Source organism: Mustela nivalis (genome assembly GCF_964662115.1).
Source record: "Mustela nivalis genome assembly, chromosome: 14".
Classification (NCBI taxonomy): Eukaryota; Metazoa; Chordata; class Mammalia; order Carnivora; family Mustelidae; genus Mustela; species Mustela nivalis.
Window position 1 is genome coordinate 11,055,772 of NC_139033.1, and position 17,337 is coordinate 11,073,108.

Genomic DNA, 17,337 nt, shown 5'->3' on the forward strand with positions numbered 1-17,337 from the left:
TACCGGCTGCTTGACTGGACTCGACACTGCATTATGTCTTTTATTCCCAGGTCTCTCATTAGCCGGCTCATTCACACGGGCCTGGCAGGTAGTAAGGGAATAACATGCATAATAATCCGGACGCTGCCGGCACTCGTGAACAAGCCTGTCATTTTGTAAACTGTAGTAATCCTGTATGGCAGTGGGGCTGGTGGTACACGGAAATGTTTGCTTGGGGGATGCCGTCTTTGTGGACTAAAGAAGGAAATTTATTTTTTTTTTAAAGCGTTTACTTATTTATTTGACAGAGAGCCCAAGTAGGCAGAGAGGCAGGCAGAGAGTGAGAGCAGAGAGCGGGTGCAGGGCTCCATCCCAGGACCCTGAGATCATGACCTGAGCCAAAGGCAAAGGCTTTAACCCACTGAGCCACCCAGGAGCCCCCAAGGAAGAAAATTTCTATCCACAAGATGCTCACGCAGTGAACAGATCAGCATTTGTCTACACTGGGGACCTTTAGACAGGGGCTGCTTTTTCTTGTACAAGGTTGTTTTTTCTTTCTAAAATATAGCTGCTAGGGGGCAAAAATACATAAAGCGGGGCGCCTAGGTGGCTCAGTTGATTAAGCAACTGCCTTTGGCACAAGTCATGATCCTGGAGTCCCAGGATCGAATCCCGCATCGGGTTCCCTGCTCAGTGGGGAGCCTGCTTCTCCCTCTCCTCCCTGCCCCCCCATCTCTCACTATCTCTGTCTCTCTCTCTCTCCAACAAATTTAAAAAAAACAACAAAAAACAAAAAACCTTAAAAAATATATAAAACTATTGTAATTGTTTCTAAGACATAATATGCTTTACACATTTTTTTTTTGTTTGGATAAAATAAGGCCTGTGCACTGAAAATATCTCACCATAGAAAGTATAAAATAAGAGAGTAAAATGATAATCTCATTCTTCAGAAATAATCAGTGTTACTGATCTGATCTATTTTTCGAGAACTGCAAGACTTTTTTTTTTGAGAGAGTGCAGGAGAGTGGGGAGGGCTAAGGGGGAGAGGGCAAAAGAATCTTTTTTTTTTTAAAGATTTTTATTTATTTATTTGGCAGACAGAGATCACAAGTAGGCAGAGAGGCGGGCAGAGAGAGAGGAGGAAGCAGGCTCCCTGCTTAGCAGAGAGCCTGATGTGGGGCTCCATCCCAGGACCCTGGGATCATGAACTGAGCCGAAAGCAGAGGCTTTAACCCACTCAGCCTCCCAGGGGACCCAGGGAGAAAGAATCTTAAGCTGACTGGACCCTGAGTCAATGAGTGGCTCAGTCCTACCACTGTGAGATCATGACCTGAGCCAAAACCAAAAGTCGATGCTTAACTGACTGAGCCTCCAAGGTGCCCCAAGAATAGCAAGGCGTTTAAAGCTCAATCCAAACAATCCTACTTGTTTAATCTGAGAACTAAAGTGTGTCACATTTTTTATGGTCTGAGAATTGGCAAGTACGTAAGGGAGCTGGCACTCTCATATACTATTGATGGGAGTGGGAACAAGCACAACCTATATGGAAAGCAAAATTTTAAATGTATATCCAATGCAGTAATCCTACTTTCTAGGAATCTCTCCCACAGATAGATCTATAAAAGTCAGCAAAGGATATGTACAAGGCTGTGCAGAATTACTTGTAATAAAAAGAATCAGAGGGCGCCTGGGTGGCTCAGCTGGTTAAGCATCTGCCTTTGGCTCAGGTCATGATGCTGGAGTCTCTTGGGATCAAGTCTTGGGATCAAGTCCCGAGTCTTCCTCTGCCCCTCCCCGCACTTGTTTTCTCTCTGTCTCAAATAAAGAAATAAAATCTTTTTTTAAAGATTTTTTTTTTAAATTATTTGACAGACAGACATTACAAGTAGGCAGAGAGGCAGGCAGAGAGAGAGGAGGAAGCAGGCTCCCTGATAAGTGGAGAGCCCAATGTGGGGCTCGATCCCAGGACCCTGAGATCATGACCTGAGCCAAAGGCAGAGGTTAACCCTCTGAGCCACCCAGGCAACCCAAGAAATAAAATCTTTTTTTTTTTTTTAAGATTTTATTTATTTATTTGACAGAGAGAAATCACAAGTAGATGGAGAGGCAGGCAGAGAGAGAGAGAGAGGGAAGCAGGCTCTCCGCTGAGCAGAGAGCCCGATGCGGGACTCGATCCCAGGACCCTGAGATCATGACCTGAGCCGAAGGCAGTGGCTTAACCCACTGAGCCACCCAGGCGCCCCCAAGAAATAAAATCTTAAGGGGGGGAAAAAAAAAAAGAGAAAGAACCAGAAACTTAAATGTATATTAATAAATGGCTTGTTAAATCACCTATGGTACATTCATATAACGGACTACCTCACAGATGTATAAACTAAAGCAAGGGTTTGCAAACTTCCAGTTTGAAGCAAGGATGGCCTGGGAACCAACTCTGTGTCCCATGTGTTTTTGTGAGTAAGGTTTTATTAGAATACAACCACACCCACTCATTTACTGCTGTCACTGTTTTCTTGCCACAACAGCAAAACAGAACAGTTGTGGTATGGCTTGCAAAGCCTACTTAGCCCTTTATAGAAAAACCTTGCTAACCAAAACATACCTTGGTAGAGGTTACACTGACATGCTAGCCAGGAACATTCTACCCAGGGAGGAGGTCAGAGAAGGCTTCCCAGAAGCGAAGTCTTAAAATCAATACTAATAATCACCACAAGATGTAGTGAGTGTGCAAGACTCCAGGCACTGAGCCAGTAATACACTGCTTCACTTACCATCAAAAGTACCGGGAGGATTTGAACAGGTAGACAGGACGGGGAAGGGCAGCTGCCAGCAGAGGGGAGAGAACTTGCAAAGACACAAGAGTGTAAATGTGTTTGGCAAGTTTAAAGAACAACAAGTCAGTCCATCGCAGCTGAAATGTGGGCGATGCTGCAACACAAGGACAGGAGGGCTAATCTGCAAGAGGCCTTCGGATACCAAGTGAAAGCTTCTGGACTTCATCTAAGGGGCAAAGCACAGGCACTCAAGGATTTGAAGCAAGGAAGGGAGGGGATAAGATCTGTATTTCAGAAAGGTAATTCTGGGGGCTGTGTGGAAGGTGGCACAAAACCCAGAGTGCTGCAGGTGGGGGGGGGGGGGCAGAGACTGACAGCTTAGGAGGCTCACGTGATGGTGCAGGTGGGGGAAGATAGGGAGCTAACCCTGGGCCGAGGCACACGGAGAGGACAGAAGCGAATACTCCAGATACTCCGGAGAAAGTTAAGAAAACTTTCATTTCTGTCCAATGATCTTGGTCAAAAGGAGACTCGGCTGCCGGTCAAGGAGGCAGGTTTGTGGCGCGGGGAGTAGGATGGCTGTTGGGAAGGTGGGAACTGCCCGGTCGTAAATGCCAGTGGAATATGAGCAGAGGAATAGAGAAGCTAAGGGCCCAGCTGCCGCTGGAGGTCAAAAACTGCTGAGTCCGCTTGCTTATTAGCTGGGTCATGTGAGAAGGGAAACCTTCCTGAAATGAAGCCAGGCGGCCAGAAGGGGGAGCCCTCACGCCCTTCCGAGTCCCGTCAGTTACAGAACCCAAAAGAACCATCTTCAAAAGGAAAGGATCATCACTTCCCGGCCTCAGCAGGAGAAAGATGTGTGCTTAACTCACTACCCCAGCACCTCCGCTGATGACAAATCATTGTCGCCCTGAACTCCTGCCTTTCTCCAGTGGACTTTTGTTCAAAACAAGCCCTCCCAGTTTCCTCCTCTTTCTCCACAAAATAATGTTCCTCTCCTTTGTGGGACTAGCCTGTGATGTTGGCCATAGCTTGCTTGTCCCAAACTGCAATTCTCTTGCTATTCCCAAACAAACTCATTCTCTTTTTAAGATTTTATTTATTTGACAGAGACAGAGGTCACAAGTAGGCAGAGAGGCAGGCAGAGAGAGAGAGGGGGAAGCAGGCTCCCTGCTGAGCAGAGCTGGATCCCAGGATGACCTGAGCTGAAGGCAAAGGCTTTAACCCACTGAGCCACCTAGGCACCCCCAAACTCATTTTTGCTGGCAAAATAACTGCTTCATGTTTAAGGTCAATAGGAAATATTTACTCAGGGGCATGTAAAACCTGTACTTGGGTTCGCTTAGCATGGAAAACTGCCCAAGCAGCCACCACAGGAGGTCAGTTCTTCTGCCTTTTTTCCTTCCTGCTGGCTGGAATGAGAACGTGATGGCAGGAGGTGAAGCAGCGAAGACAGGCCATGAGGTGACATGGAAATGAAGAGCTGCCCAAACGTTCCTCTCAGCCTCCCCTTACACGCTTCATTCCCCCTGCGCCGACCCTAGTTTCCAAAAGTGAAACAGAATGAAGAGCTCACCTGCCGCCACTCTCCCTGGAGAAGGAATGAGAACTCCACTCATGTCAAAAATCACCGCTCTGTAGGTGCCGCCTCCAGAATGTGTCCATCGCCTGGCTCGCTGGAGCCTCCCCTGGCTGTGTTTCGGGAAGGTTGCCCTCCAAGCCCACTGGAGATGTGAGGACCGGAAGAGCTGCCTCATGTACATGTTGAGGCCAAGGCTGCACGAGAAGAAGACAGGGCACAGCTTGCTTTCTCTGCCTCCAATCCAGACCTCCATCCGGGGGCTTAGGCGTGCCAACTGGACATCTCCACTGATCTCCCGCAAACACTTCAAACAACCACTAGAATTGAGCCCTCCCGGACTACTCTGTTTTCTAGGCTCCTTAGCCCAGGAAAAGGTTCCACCATTCAGCTAGCTGCTCAAGCTACAAAACTGGGATTCGCCCCTGACTTCTCTCAGTCAATTCCATGTGCTCTATGCTGTTGTCTTCCTTCTGAAAATCGCCATCTACCTCTCTCCACTTACTATCCACAGATGGTCTTGCCTACAGATCGTTGCAACATGTTAGCCTCTTATTGGGTTCCCTTGCTTCTTCTCAAACTCTTCATTCTTTCTCCACTCTTCAAGCAGAGTTGAGTGTGCCTTCAAAATTGCAAATTTGGCCACATCTTATTCCCATTTAGAACTTTCTTTTTTTTTAAGATTTTATTTATTTTATTTATTTACTTATTTACTTATTTGACAGACAGAGATCACAAGTAGGCAGAGAGGCAGGCAGAGAGAGAGGGGGAAGCAGGCTCCCTGCTGAGCAGAAAGCCTGATGTGGGGCTCGATCCCAGGGCCCTGGGATCACGACCTGAGCTGAAGGCAAAGGCTTTAGCCCACTGAGCCACCCAAGTGCCCCCCATTTAGAACTTCCCCACTGCCCTCAAGATAAACTCTCGGTTTCTTAACCTGCCCCAAGAGGCCCTTTAAGATCTGTCCCCCTCCTTGGCAACAACTCTCCCTCTTTTTTTCACTTTAATCTGGATGATGTGGACATGCAAATCTACATGCAGCTTCTTCAAACACACGATGTTCTCCTCCAGCTACCATGCCTTTTCTTGTGCTGTTTCCTTGCCCCGACTGCTCCCTTCTACCTGTTACCTGGCTAATTCCGAAGTGTCCTTTAGGTTGTAGTTTACCTGTCACTTCCTTCATGAAACCCCCTCTGGCTACCAGAAAAGACCGATGAGAAGCCTTTCCTGTATACTCCCAGAATGCCTGGTACTGACCTCCTCCTAGTACTGACGGTGCCTCCCATCACATCAACAGGCTCCTAACTGTTCCCCATTTGTCTCTTTTCTAAACACACTTTCAAAAGGTAAAAAAAAAAAAAAAAAAGCCTATACACACACAACACACACACACGTATATAGACACATATCTATATATGGGGGTAAAGATAAACCAAATGTGGCAGGATTTTTAGTCAATCTCGGTGAAGGGCATATGATTGAGAGTATATAAGAGATCATTCATTGTATGTTCTTTCAACTTTTCTCTATGTCTGAAATAAAAAGCTGGGGTGAAAAAAAAAATGATGAAAGCAAATTCCATTTGCAGTCAGTTCCACATGAAAATCTTTGCTTTTCTATAGCTTCAAAGCTTACTAAAAATCAGGTTTGAACAAAATACTATGGGAAGACAGCCTCTAAGTTTACAGGAGTCACTTCCGTGAGGCCATGAGTGTTCAATAAAACATAGAAAACTCTAGGGGCGCCTGGGTGGCTCAGTGGGTTAAGCCGCTGCCTTCGGCTCAGGTCATGATCTCAGGGTCCTGGGATCGAGTCCCGCATCGGGCTCTCTGCTCAGCAGGGAGCCTGCTTCCTTCTCTCTCTCTCTCTCTCTGCCTGCCTCTCAGTGTACTTGTAATTTCTCTCTGTCAAATAAATAAATAAAATCTTTAAAAAAAAAAAAAAAAGAAAACTCTAAGGAAAGGGTTCTTGAGCAGTAAATCTTCAAGATGATACTATGTTTTTCATGTAATTGGAAATTTGCAGAATGGGGGGGGTTTAGGTTTTGAAATGAAAAACTCAAAGGTTGATTTGCATTTTCAGTTTTACTTAGGTTCCCATGCCACGGCCAGAGTTTATGATGAAAGGAGTTTATTTATAGGCTCATAAAAGCGTCAAAAACTTTGTGTCAGGGCTTAATGGCGACGAAAGGCGTCTCTGGGGCCTGAAGGGCTGACTTGCATCTCCACGGAGGGTACTAATGGGTGAGTGGGCAATGCTCCCATGACCAGCCTGGTTATTCCTTCCAACTAGAGATGACAGTTCTGTTCTAGCCACTTCCCAGCACTCTCTTCAGAGAGGCCAAAACCCTGATCTCTCCCACCTCCAGGCTTTGGTACCTGCGCACTGACCGTGACGGCTTTCCCTGCTTCATCTGCATATACATTTCCACTTGTTTTTATATCACAGCCTCAGCTTTATCTCCTCTGCAGAGGCTTTTTAAAATTATTATTTTTAAAGATTTTATTTATTTGTTTAACACAGAGAGAGATCACAAGTAGGCAGAGAGGCAGGCAGAGAGAGAAGGGGAAGCAGGTTCCCCGCTGAGCAGAGAGCCCAATGCAGGGCTTGATCCCAGGACACTGAGATCATGACTTGAGCCGAAGGCAGAGGCTTAACCCACTGAGCCACCCAGGCGCCCCTAAAATTTATTATTTTTTTAAGTAGGCTCCACACCCAGCATGGGGCTCAAACTCAAGAGTCTCATGTTCTGCTGACTGAACCAGCCAGGCACCCTGAGGATTTTTCTTCCCAGGCAGCCTCTAGTACTACTTTTTTTTCTCCCCTTAAACTCCTATTGTTTCTTCTCCATACCTTCACTAGAGCATTTACTCCACGACACAGTAACTGTTTGCAAACTCATCTGCTCCTATCGTTATAAGCTCCTTAAATCAAGGCCCATCTTGTTTTTTCATCTTTGTATATATTTCATTTTTGTATATACCCATCCCCCTGGGGCCCAGCACTGTATCTAGACACACAGCAGGTGTTCAGTATAAATGAGCAGGAAGGATGAATTACACTGGATGAATGAGAAATTAGGGAAGGCAGCAGGACAGGTTTAGTTGTTGATCGCCACAAAGACCGGTAACAAGCCCAACTTGCCCGTCACTAGTCAACTATTCTCTGGAACTAGCGTCTTCCTTCTGTACCATTCTGACTTTCAGAATGAGATTAGTATGATAATGTAGCCTTACTACTTAACTCATGCTTTTATAAATATGCACACGTGTGTTGTCACATATTAAGAAGATATTTCAGTAAAGAGGTTGAATGTGGCTCTGGAATCAGACTGCCTGGGTTTGAATTCTAGCTTTGCCACTTACTGTGAGATCCTCAGCAAGTTTCCCCAAGATTCAGGTTCCTTCTCCCTCTGTAAATGGGAATAATTATACACCAGTCTCATAAAGTTGTTACTATTACATGAGATAAAGTATGTAAAGCACGCAAGTTAGTAGCTGGCACACTATTAAATGTTAGTACTGCTGGGGCTCCTGGTGGCTTAGCTGGTTTAGCATTTGATTCTTGGTTTTAGCTCAGGTCATGAGTTCAAGGTTGTGAAATCAAGCCCTGCGTGGGGCTCTGCTGCTGGTCATGGAGACTGCTTAAGATTCTATCTTTCTGTAAGACTCTTAATCTCACAAAACAGTGGGTTGGGGGGCGGGAGGGAGAGGGTGGTTGGGTTATGGACATTGGGGAAGGTATGTGCTATGGTGAGTGTTGTGAAGTGTGTAAACCTGGCGATTCACAGACCTGTACCCCTGGAGCAAATAATACATTATGTGTTAATAAAAAATAAAAAATTTTTTAAAAAATTTTTAAAAAACACACTAAAAGAAAAAGATTGTCTCTCACTCTCCCTCTTCTCCCCACCCCCTTCCCTAAAGAAAAGAAAAGAAAAATGTTATCTACTACTGTAGTATACTCTAAAAGGTTCATGAGGTCTCGCACGTTATACTCACATACTATGTGACTATGGCATATGAATTTTCACAGCCATTCTCAACAAGGTGTGATTTTGGTCCCAAGGGGTCAATTGACAATGTCGCGGTCCATTTTTGGTTGTCACCATTTGGGGGGGTGCTACTGGTATCTAGTGGGCCAGACCAGGGAGGCCATTAAATATCCTATAAAGTATAGAACACACACCCCAAAGAATTATTGGGACCCAAAATGTTAATAGTGCAAAGATTGAGAAACCCTGATCTAAACAGTGTGTATTGATTGAAACCTATTTCGTAAGATGCAGTCAACATAGCATGGGTTAATGTTATATGTATATGTAGTCCATGGACCCACACGTGTCCAGGATGTGCTGTGACACATCTTAGAAATCCTTATAGCGTATGCTTGGAATAGCATCCTATGTCCGACGTTTAGGTATTGATTGTGGCTTCCAGTATCTATATGCTGAAGGCAGTCTGACACACCGGAAAGAAAGCTGAATTTAAGAAAAAGCGATACATGTAGAGCCACAGGCTCTATTTCATGCGCATGACTGTGTATCATCCAATTTTATGTCAAAACCTAGCTCAAGGTCATCCAACCGATCAAGGTCGACTCCATTTGAGCAGGAACTGTGTGCTTATCACGAAAATGGGACCACCCCAGCAGTGCTTAGGTTCTCAGTAAACATTTGTGTTATGGGGCGGGGAGCAAGACCCAGATCTTACTCCCAATACCATGCGCTAAATCAGCCCACCGCCCTATCTCGTCAGAAACTCCGCAATCGAGTCCCTATTCCTCAAGGGCCTTCAGAGAGGCGGAGACCCCTCTCTGCACGTCTCTGAGCTTTGGTGTACCTATGTGTAAAGGTGGCTAACACAAAGCAACCCCTCCAGCGCTACAGCGAGGGGTCCGACACAACAAAAGGGCAAGAGCTCGCCACAGGTCACGGTTCCTCCCACAATTCGGGGACCTCGCGGACTCGGGGACCCCTCACCATCGGGAGGCAGCCTGAGGGTAAGACCTCTCAAAGAGGCAAACTCGAGCCTGGGCGCAAACCGACGAATCCGCCTAACGATGCACCCAGCTCCTCAACCTTCTTAAGCCTCCTCCTCCCAAACCTCCTCAAGACCCGGTCGGGGAACGCAGACTCACCTCCGCGCCGTTACGCCAGTCACGTGGCGGCCACCCTAGCCAATCAGAGCGAGCGCTGCTCCGCGCACGCGGGTCGGCGACGGCGGCCGGGAGGCGGAAGTGAGGGTTGTTGGGGCTCGGAGGGTAGCGCGCGGAACTGCTGCTACTGAGGCAGTGGCGGCGGCGCTGAGGCGGTGGCAGCGCTGCCGACCCTGGGCCGCTCGGCCTCTCAGCTCGCCTCCCAGCGTCGCCTGAGCCCGCCGGGGCCCGTGCCGGCCAGCGCCTGCCCTATGAGTGTGTCACTGGTTGTCATCCGACTGGAGCTTGCGGAACACTCGCCCGTCCCCGCCGGCTTCGGCTTCAGCGCCGCCGGTGAGTCCCGCGGCCTCGGCAGCCTTCCGTCTAGCCCCGCTCCTGGGCCCGAGAGGCTCGCCCTTCCAGAGTACCGGCCCGGGGAAAGGCGGCGGCGAGGGCCTTTGTGTCAGGAAGAAGCCCGGAGGTAGTTGAGATCCGTCTCATTCCATCGGTCCAAAATAGGCCTCTCGGATGTCATCTCTGGGAAGCCCTCCCGGTCCCTCCCTCCCGGTGCCTTCCCACGGGCACTCTGTTTATACCTGGCGCGTCGCCCTCTCCGCCCAGGGTTGGAGTCGAGTTGTGTAAGTCGCTCTCCTCCAGGCTTTGTGAAGGCAGCAGCTGGATCCCAGAGATGGTGACGGTTCGTGGTTTAATGAAATCGTTCCTCTTTGGGAGAATTTCTGTTTAGGCGCCCTGCAACTCCAGTAGTGACTGTAGCTAAAGTCCGCACACTTGCTGTGTCGCAGCACTGGACCGAACACCTTGTGTGCATTGTCGTCTTTCATGATCTTCACACCAGCCCTGTTGGGTAAATGTACGTGCTTTTTACAGATTGAGAAACCGAAGCCCAGTGATTAAATGACTTGCCCATAATTGTGTGTAAGGGACGAAACTGGGCTTCTAACTCAGAGCCGGACTTGAGAGTCTGACCAGCCCCGCAGCCCCCTTCCTGGGGAATGCAGCTGTGACTGTGTTCCTTGGACCTTAAGCAATTTCCTAACAATAACATTTATTCAAGAAGTAATTACCCAATGCTCACTCTCTGCTAGGACTTTAGTTGTTTGCAGAATCACACATGGTCCCTGCTTTAATGGCACCACCAGCTCAAATGAGGTAGACAGATGAATTAAATAATTACAGAATGAATGTGGAATTACATCCATGAAAAGCTGTGAAGGAAAAAAAAAAAGTCTGGAAAGCTATCACAAGAGGATCTTTTTGGTTTGTGAGGTAGCCTGGGGCAGGTAGAGAGGGTGTCCTTAGAAACTCCCCCTGAGTGTGTGAATTTTGGAGCTGCAAATTAAATTGAAAATGACTTAAAAATTTTTTTTAAATTTTATTTATTTGACAGAGATTACAGGTAGGCAGAGAGAGAGAGGAGGAAGCAGGCTCCCTGCTGAGCAGAGAGCACGATGCTATCCCAGGACCCTGGGATCATGACCTGAGCCGAAGGCAGAGGCTTTAACCGACTGAGCCACCCAGGCGCCCCTAAAAATTGAATATGACTTTAATGGGTTACAAGCATCTTTCAAGTACAAGTGATCCCTAAGTTGTGAAAGTCAGCTAAATTGACATTAGGCACGTATACACTTCTACACAGGCCAGTCGTTGATTCACTGATTCAGCAAAACTTCAAAGACCTTCCAGGGTGTGCTACGTGCTGTGGTGTAAGTGCTGGGGATAATACAGTGGTGGGCAAAACAGGCCTGGTTCCTGCTCTCGTAGAACTTATAGTAAGAGTATTTCAATCAAGTCTCCAAATTCCTTTTCCATTTTTACATGATCACAGATTTTCATGGTATGATTCATGGCTTGAGACGAATCCAGGGTTTTTAAGAAGACTGCTGCCAAAGGTTTTTCACATTTTTATTTAGGGATTTAAGACCTTCATTTGGTGCTCAACACAGTTTCACTTTACTAGAGATTACTTAAAATGTTGGTTCATTGTTGACATTACTGCTGAACCTTCTTTAAAGCTCTTATTTTCATTGATTTGCTTTAAAGTGCATGATTTCACGAAAACAACCCCGCATTTCTGAATTTATTGCACTGGGTGTTTATTACTGGGTACTGAGGAGCCCCAGAGGTGAGTGAGAGATGCAAAAGCCCCTTATTATCTTGGAGGAGGGCAGCAGAGAGAAAAGGGAAGCTTATCGATGGATACATTGAAAGTGTAGAAGAGCTTGTTTTATTATCAGATATTAATCATTCATGTGTTCCTTAGCCGGGGAAATGTCTGATGAGGAGATCAAAAAGAAGACACTAGCTTCAGCCGTAGCCTCTTTAGAAGGGAAGTCACCAGGGGAGAAAGCAGCAATCATACATCAGCATCTTGGCCGTCGAGAAATGACAGATATGATCATTGAGACCATGAAGTCCAATCCAGGTATGCTTTCTAAAACCCCAGACTTGTGTAACATAAGTCCCTGGTTGCCTGTCTTATACATGTTATTCCATGAATCCATGATTTTGACCTCTAGTGTACTTTTATCTTTCACTACCTGTGTGCCTTACATCAGATTGTGAGGCCACATTTCAGCATCTCCAGACATTTCTCCTAAATTAATACTAACTAGGTAGGTTGACAGCTTTATTCAGTGAGGAGAGCTTCTTGCCAACTAGGTTAGTGGCAGATAACCACTGAATCCAGATAAGCATGTTGTGTCTCTCCCCTCACCCTGTACACACACTGCCAGCTCACTCCAATCCAGAGACTGGCTGTGTACTGTATCTCCAGCGTGGAAGTGAACAGAGCTGGTAGATGTGTTTTTCCAAATTAATAGCCCTGAATATCCCATTTAGGAGCACATGATGGAAGACATCTGTTTTTATTATGATACTGCTAAATGTAAGAGCCACCCTTAAGTTTCTGCGGGTATTAGTGAAATTTTTATGGGGCAAAGAGTGCTTTCAAGTTTAGATGCTCCTAAAAACTTGGCTGCTCTGTAAATATAGTTCTTAATGCAATACATTACACTTTCTCTGTTGAAGTATATTTTTCTGACTCAGAATTTTAACCTAATTAGAATCCTTCCACGTATTTCCTATCAGTTTGTAATCTGCTAATTTTTGATTTATGAAAGATGAGCTGAATGCCACAGTGGAAGAAAGGAAGTCTTCAGAAGCATCTCCCACTGTACAGAGAAGTAAAAATCCAAGTGTAGAATGCATAAATGCTGCTCCCGATTCTCCATCCAAACAGCTTCCAGACCAGATTTCGTTCTTTAGTGGAAACCCATCAGTTGAAATAGTTCATGGTATTATGCATCTATACAAGACAAAGTAAGAAAAACCCTTTTCCTCTTGAATTGGTCTGGTGGGGTTTTTTTGGTTTGTTTTTTTGGGGTTTGGTTTTTTTTTGTTTGTTTGTTTTTGGGGGGTCTCAGGACAGTGAAGAATGTCTTGCCCTGCAGAGCAGTGGATATTTTAAGGTTCAGACAGAGAGTACCTTTCATATAATGTGTGTTAGAGAATTCTTAGATGTTTTACATTTGGTTAATCTTATAGATTGGGTCAAAGCTTCTTAGAAAAGAAACATGTGGATACACTTGAAGAAAATACCTAAGAAAATATTCCCTGAGAAGGTAGGCATGCCAGATGACTGGAAAATTAAAAGGAAGGAAGATAAAAAGGATAAAAACATTAGAAATGATTCATAATATCATTGCAGTCTCATATCCCCTCATATGTTTGCTAAAGAAGCTGTTAAGTCAATTAATGGACTACATTTTCATTGTCTCTTTTACTCTTTTTTGTGGTCCACACAAAATTTAAAAGAAGCCAAGGGAAAAAAAAGTGTTTGGCTGGGTAATCTATAAGCTGGGTCATCAGCCCCTTGGATAATTGGTAGCTGATCTCTTTAAAACCTGTCCTCCTAACATATTTGCTAGGTCCCCACTGGGAAACAGTGAATACTCAGGTCACCTTATGGGATCACACCTGTTGAAGTAAGTTTGCAGCATTTCAAAAGCAAATTGCATTGTGGGAGGTTTTTTCTATTTCCTATTCCAGCTATTCCAACCCAGCTACACTTTCTGTAATCTTCAGCGTCACATCTTCATGGTTCTGGATGCTCTTATATTTAGAACACTCCTGTTCTAGACCGCTTGAGAGAAGTACATAATTAGAGGTGCCCATGAACTTGTAGATTGATCTGTACTCTAGGTGTCTCTCTGCCTTTGTGGGAGTTTTCTTTAACTTCCAGAATAGTGATTTTAAAACTTAAGGAAAAAACATAGAGTTGTGCTTCTGAGTTACCAAATGAGAGATTTTTATTGAAAAGCTAATGAGAATAAAACACAAATTGCAGATTTATATTTGTAATAAGCTTTTAACTGAAGGTTAAGAATTTCAGTAAAGTTTCAGTGGTGGGTGTAATCCAGGCCACTGCATAGCTTGCGTTAAGCTCTATTGTGGACAGTGTTGAAGGTATTCTACATTTACCCAGGTCGTGTGTGTTTTCAGGTATTGTAGCACTCTGTTTAAATCAATCTGAGAAGTATAAGGTTTATTTTTTTCTATTTTCTTGGGCATAAAAGTTGTCTGATTAGTGTTGTCTGAACTAACCATACCTCATCCATTCAAGACAGTCTCATTGTTGTCTTATTAGTAAGATGACCTCCTTAAAAGAAGATGTGAGACGCAGTGCCATGCTGTGTATTCTCACAGTCCCTGCTACAATGACCAGTCATGACCTTATGAAGTTTGTCGCCCCCTTTAATGAAGTCATTGAACAAATGAAAATCATCAGAGATTCTACTCCAAATCAGTATATGGTGCTGATAAAGTTTAGTGCACAGGTAAAAGTTAAGATATTAAAAATCTCTTTGTCACAGAAACTGTGTTTTTGAAACTGTGTGATGCTATCTGTGCGTGATTTATATTTTGCTTTTAAGACTCTTGATATACCTATCTTCTAGGGTATTGTTATTCTAGAAACCTTTCTAAATTCAGTAGCAGACACTCAATGCTAATTCGTACCCATAATGTTTTTATAAAGCAGATTGGGTATGAAATCTAGGGTTGTATGTGTTTGGTTATCCAGTAGTAAATATGCCAGTAGAGTAGTAGTCCCCAAACTTTTTGAAATTGATGCTATATTATTATCTGCCCTTATAACACTGTGCCCTGCTTCTTTCATTCTCTTTTTATTTTATTTTTATTTATTTATTTTTTTAGATTTTTTTTTTTTTTTGACAGAGAGAGATCACAAGTAGGCAGAGAGGCAGGCAGAGAGAGAGGAGGAAGCAGGCTCCCCGCTGAGCAGAGAGCCTGATGTGGGGCTCGATCCCAGGACCCTGGGATCATGACCTGAGCCAAAGGCAGAGGCTTTAACCCACTGAGCCACACAGACGCCCCTCATTCTCTTTTTAAAAGATATTCTCTGGCACATTTTAGAAAATAAAATGTTTTATACTTTTAATTTTGGTGATGAGGGATTTGGGGACATTCCTTGAAGTATTAAAGATGCTTTAAGAGTTCTGATTGGAAATCACTGCAACAGAGACACAGAAACAGTGAAAGGATGGTGATATTTTCAGTTTTGAAAAGTACTTGCGCATGATTATAGATATTTTTGATGTAAGAAGATTTTGACATTGGCTTCATTTCACTCTTCACATTAAGCAACATTTTCCGTGTGCCTCAGTTCTAAAGATGTTAGGAAGACAGTCTCTTGGTTTTACTTATTCATTCTTTTTTTTTTTTTTTTAAAGATTTTATTTATTTATCAGAGAGAGAGGGGGAGAGAGCGAGCACAGGCAGACAGAATGGCAGGCAGAGGCAGAGGGAGAAGCAGGCTCCCTGCTGAGCAAGGAGCCCGATGTGGGACTCGATCCCAGGACGCTGGGATCATGACCTGAGCCGAAGGCAGCTGCTTAATCAACTGAGCCACCCAGGCGTCCCGGTTTTACTTATTCATTCTTAATAGTACATGTATTTCTGTATGAATTTAAGAGTGAGGTAAGCTTTAGCTGTTACCCCGGTTGTTAAAGAGACATCCTATCTGTAGGTTTTGGTTTGTTGTTGTTGCTGTTGTTGTTTTAATGACCTGTTTTATTTGTTCATTCATTAGGTTTTGAAATGCACCTTTGTCAAAAGTTACTTCTTTCTTATCTCCTTGGTAAACAGCCTTCCTGAATTTGGCCCAGATAAACAGTTCTTGCTTGCAGATTGGCAAAGAGTTGGTCTGCCTTTAGATTGTTTGCCACTGCCTCTGACCGGTTACCAAGATTTGTGGGTGAAAGGGAGTCCATGACACGAGGTCCATTTGTCATCTCCTTCCTCCGTGCAGAAATCCAGAGTTGACCGCAGTAGCAGCCATTCATTGGCCATGGGGAGGAAATTAAGAGAAGCGAGAATTGGATTATGTTTATGCCTATTCCACGGGGCACAGAAAGAGAACCCTTAGTGTGGCGCTCTATGTATGAGAGGGGACACAATTGGTATCTTTAACCTTTACAAAATATCCCCCCCCCATTGAGGTGAGACGTTTAAAATAGGTTTGAACTTTCCTGCACACAGACTTAGACTTCACAAGTTGACAGTGAGAATGGAAAAGCACTTCAGCAGCTGTGTTCACTGACTGTCAAGAGACCTTCCAAGGTCATTGAGGAGCTTTGCAAACAGTGGGCAAGTGGTATCTTTTAAATATGGTAGCACATGTAATAACAAGGATAATGATGATAATTTGCAGTCTTACTGCTTGTGCTATACCACTCTCTGCTAAGTGCTTAATGTGCATTATCTCATGTAGTCCTCACTACAGCCCTTTGAAGTAAGTAAGTACTGTTATTATCCTTGTTTTACAAATGAGGAAACTGACTGCGGAGAGGTTAGTGATTTGCCCTCAGTGACTGAGCTGGGATTTGAACCCTCACTTTTAATCCTAGAGCATACTCTTCTTTTACTAGGAGGGGTTAAAAGTGTGGGGAGGGGGAGATAATCACTTGGCAAGAGATTGTGTAATGCCAGTATTTTAGTTATAGCTTCTACTTGACAGGACAGTTAGCAAATGACACAGGAAAAGTCATTGAAACAGATCAGGGATAATGAATCATTGAATGTTACATCAAAAACTAATGATGTATTATAAGTTCGCTAATTGAACTTAAAAAAAAAGATTGGGGGGACACCTGGGTAGCTCAGTCGGTTAAGCCACTGCCTTCGGCTCAGATCATGATCCCAGGGTTCTAGGATCAAGTCCCGCATCGGTCTCCTTGTCTAGCAGGGATCCTGCATCTCTCTGCCTCTGCCTGCCGCTCTGCCTGCTTGTGCTCTCTCTGTGACAAATAAATAAAATCTTCAAAAAAAAAAAAGGGGAAAAATGTTTAAAAGCGTATTAGACTTTTTAAGTAGTCTAAAGTCTTCTAAACCCACAAACTGTAGCAAGGACCACCCTTTATAGTGTGCAGGTAATGCTGTGGAAATTTTCTGTTACTATTAATGGATTTTTCCGTAGTCTCTTCACCTCTGCCTTTTGACCAAGTGCATGTTGTATGAGCTTACGGATGTTAGAGGCTATGAAACATTGTACTAGCTCTTCCCCATGGGGTTAGAACCCTTGACCTACGTGAGTTGTCTTATTTATTGCTAATGCTGCATCTCAGGGTCTGAGCTTATCCTATCAGCGATTTTCTAAGGTCTAAAAATACCCTCCTAGTATAAGACTTTAAGTTGTTAAATTAATACTGGGCCCTAATGAAAAAAATTGGCTCAAATAGGTACCAGCTGTTGAGCACTTATTAGATGCCAGGCCTATTAAGTGCTTTTCATGCATTGGCTCCTTGAGTCCTCTCAACAATGCCGTGAGGTAGG

General features: G+C 44.5%; 2 protein-coding genes across 13 annotated transcripts in view; one reads left to right on the forward strand and one right to left on the reverse strand.

The window, feature by feature from the left end:
- The window catches only part of BRAP (BRCA1 associated protein), a 100,866-nt gene that overhangs the window by 62,475 nt on the left and 21,054 nt on the right, over positions 1-17,337 (forward strand). Inside the window, exons 1-4 of one of the 6 annotated variants that reach the window (XM_082698434.1) lie at positions 9,531-9,819; positions 11,747-11,908; positions 12,606-12,804; positions 14,132-14,321. In XM_082698434.1, the coding sequence (XP_082554560.1) occupies positions 9,738-9,819; positions 11,747-11,908; positions 12,606-12,804; positions 14,132-14,321 (633 nt within the window). In that variant the 5' untranslated portion in view covers positions 9,531-9,737. Of the gene's footprint in view, positions 1-9,530; positions 10,331-10,873; positions 11,190-11,746; positions 11,909-12,605; positions 12,805-14,131; positions 14,322-17,337 lie in introns of those variants that run through there. The other 5 variants (XM_082698438.1, XM_082698435.1, XM_082698439.1 and 2 more) reach the window with 5 other exon arrangements.
- Positions 1-17,337, reverse strand: part of ACAD10 (acyl-CoA dehydrogenase family member 10) — a 95,605-nt gene that overhangs the window by 26,063 nt on the left and 52,205 nt on the right. For 5 of the 7 annotated variants that reach the window (XM_082698418.1, XM_082698420.1, XM_082698417.1 and 2 more), the window contains exon 3: positions 4,330-4,529. In XM_082698418.1, coding sequence (XP_082554544.1) covers positions 4,330-4,529 — 200 coding nt within the window. Of the gene's footprint in view, positions 1-4,329; positions 4,530-9,468; positions 9,528-17,337 lie in introns of those variants that run through there. The other 2 variants (XM_082698421.1, XM_082698423.1) reach the window with 1 other exon arrangement.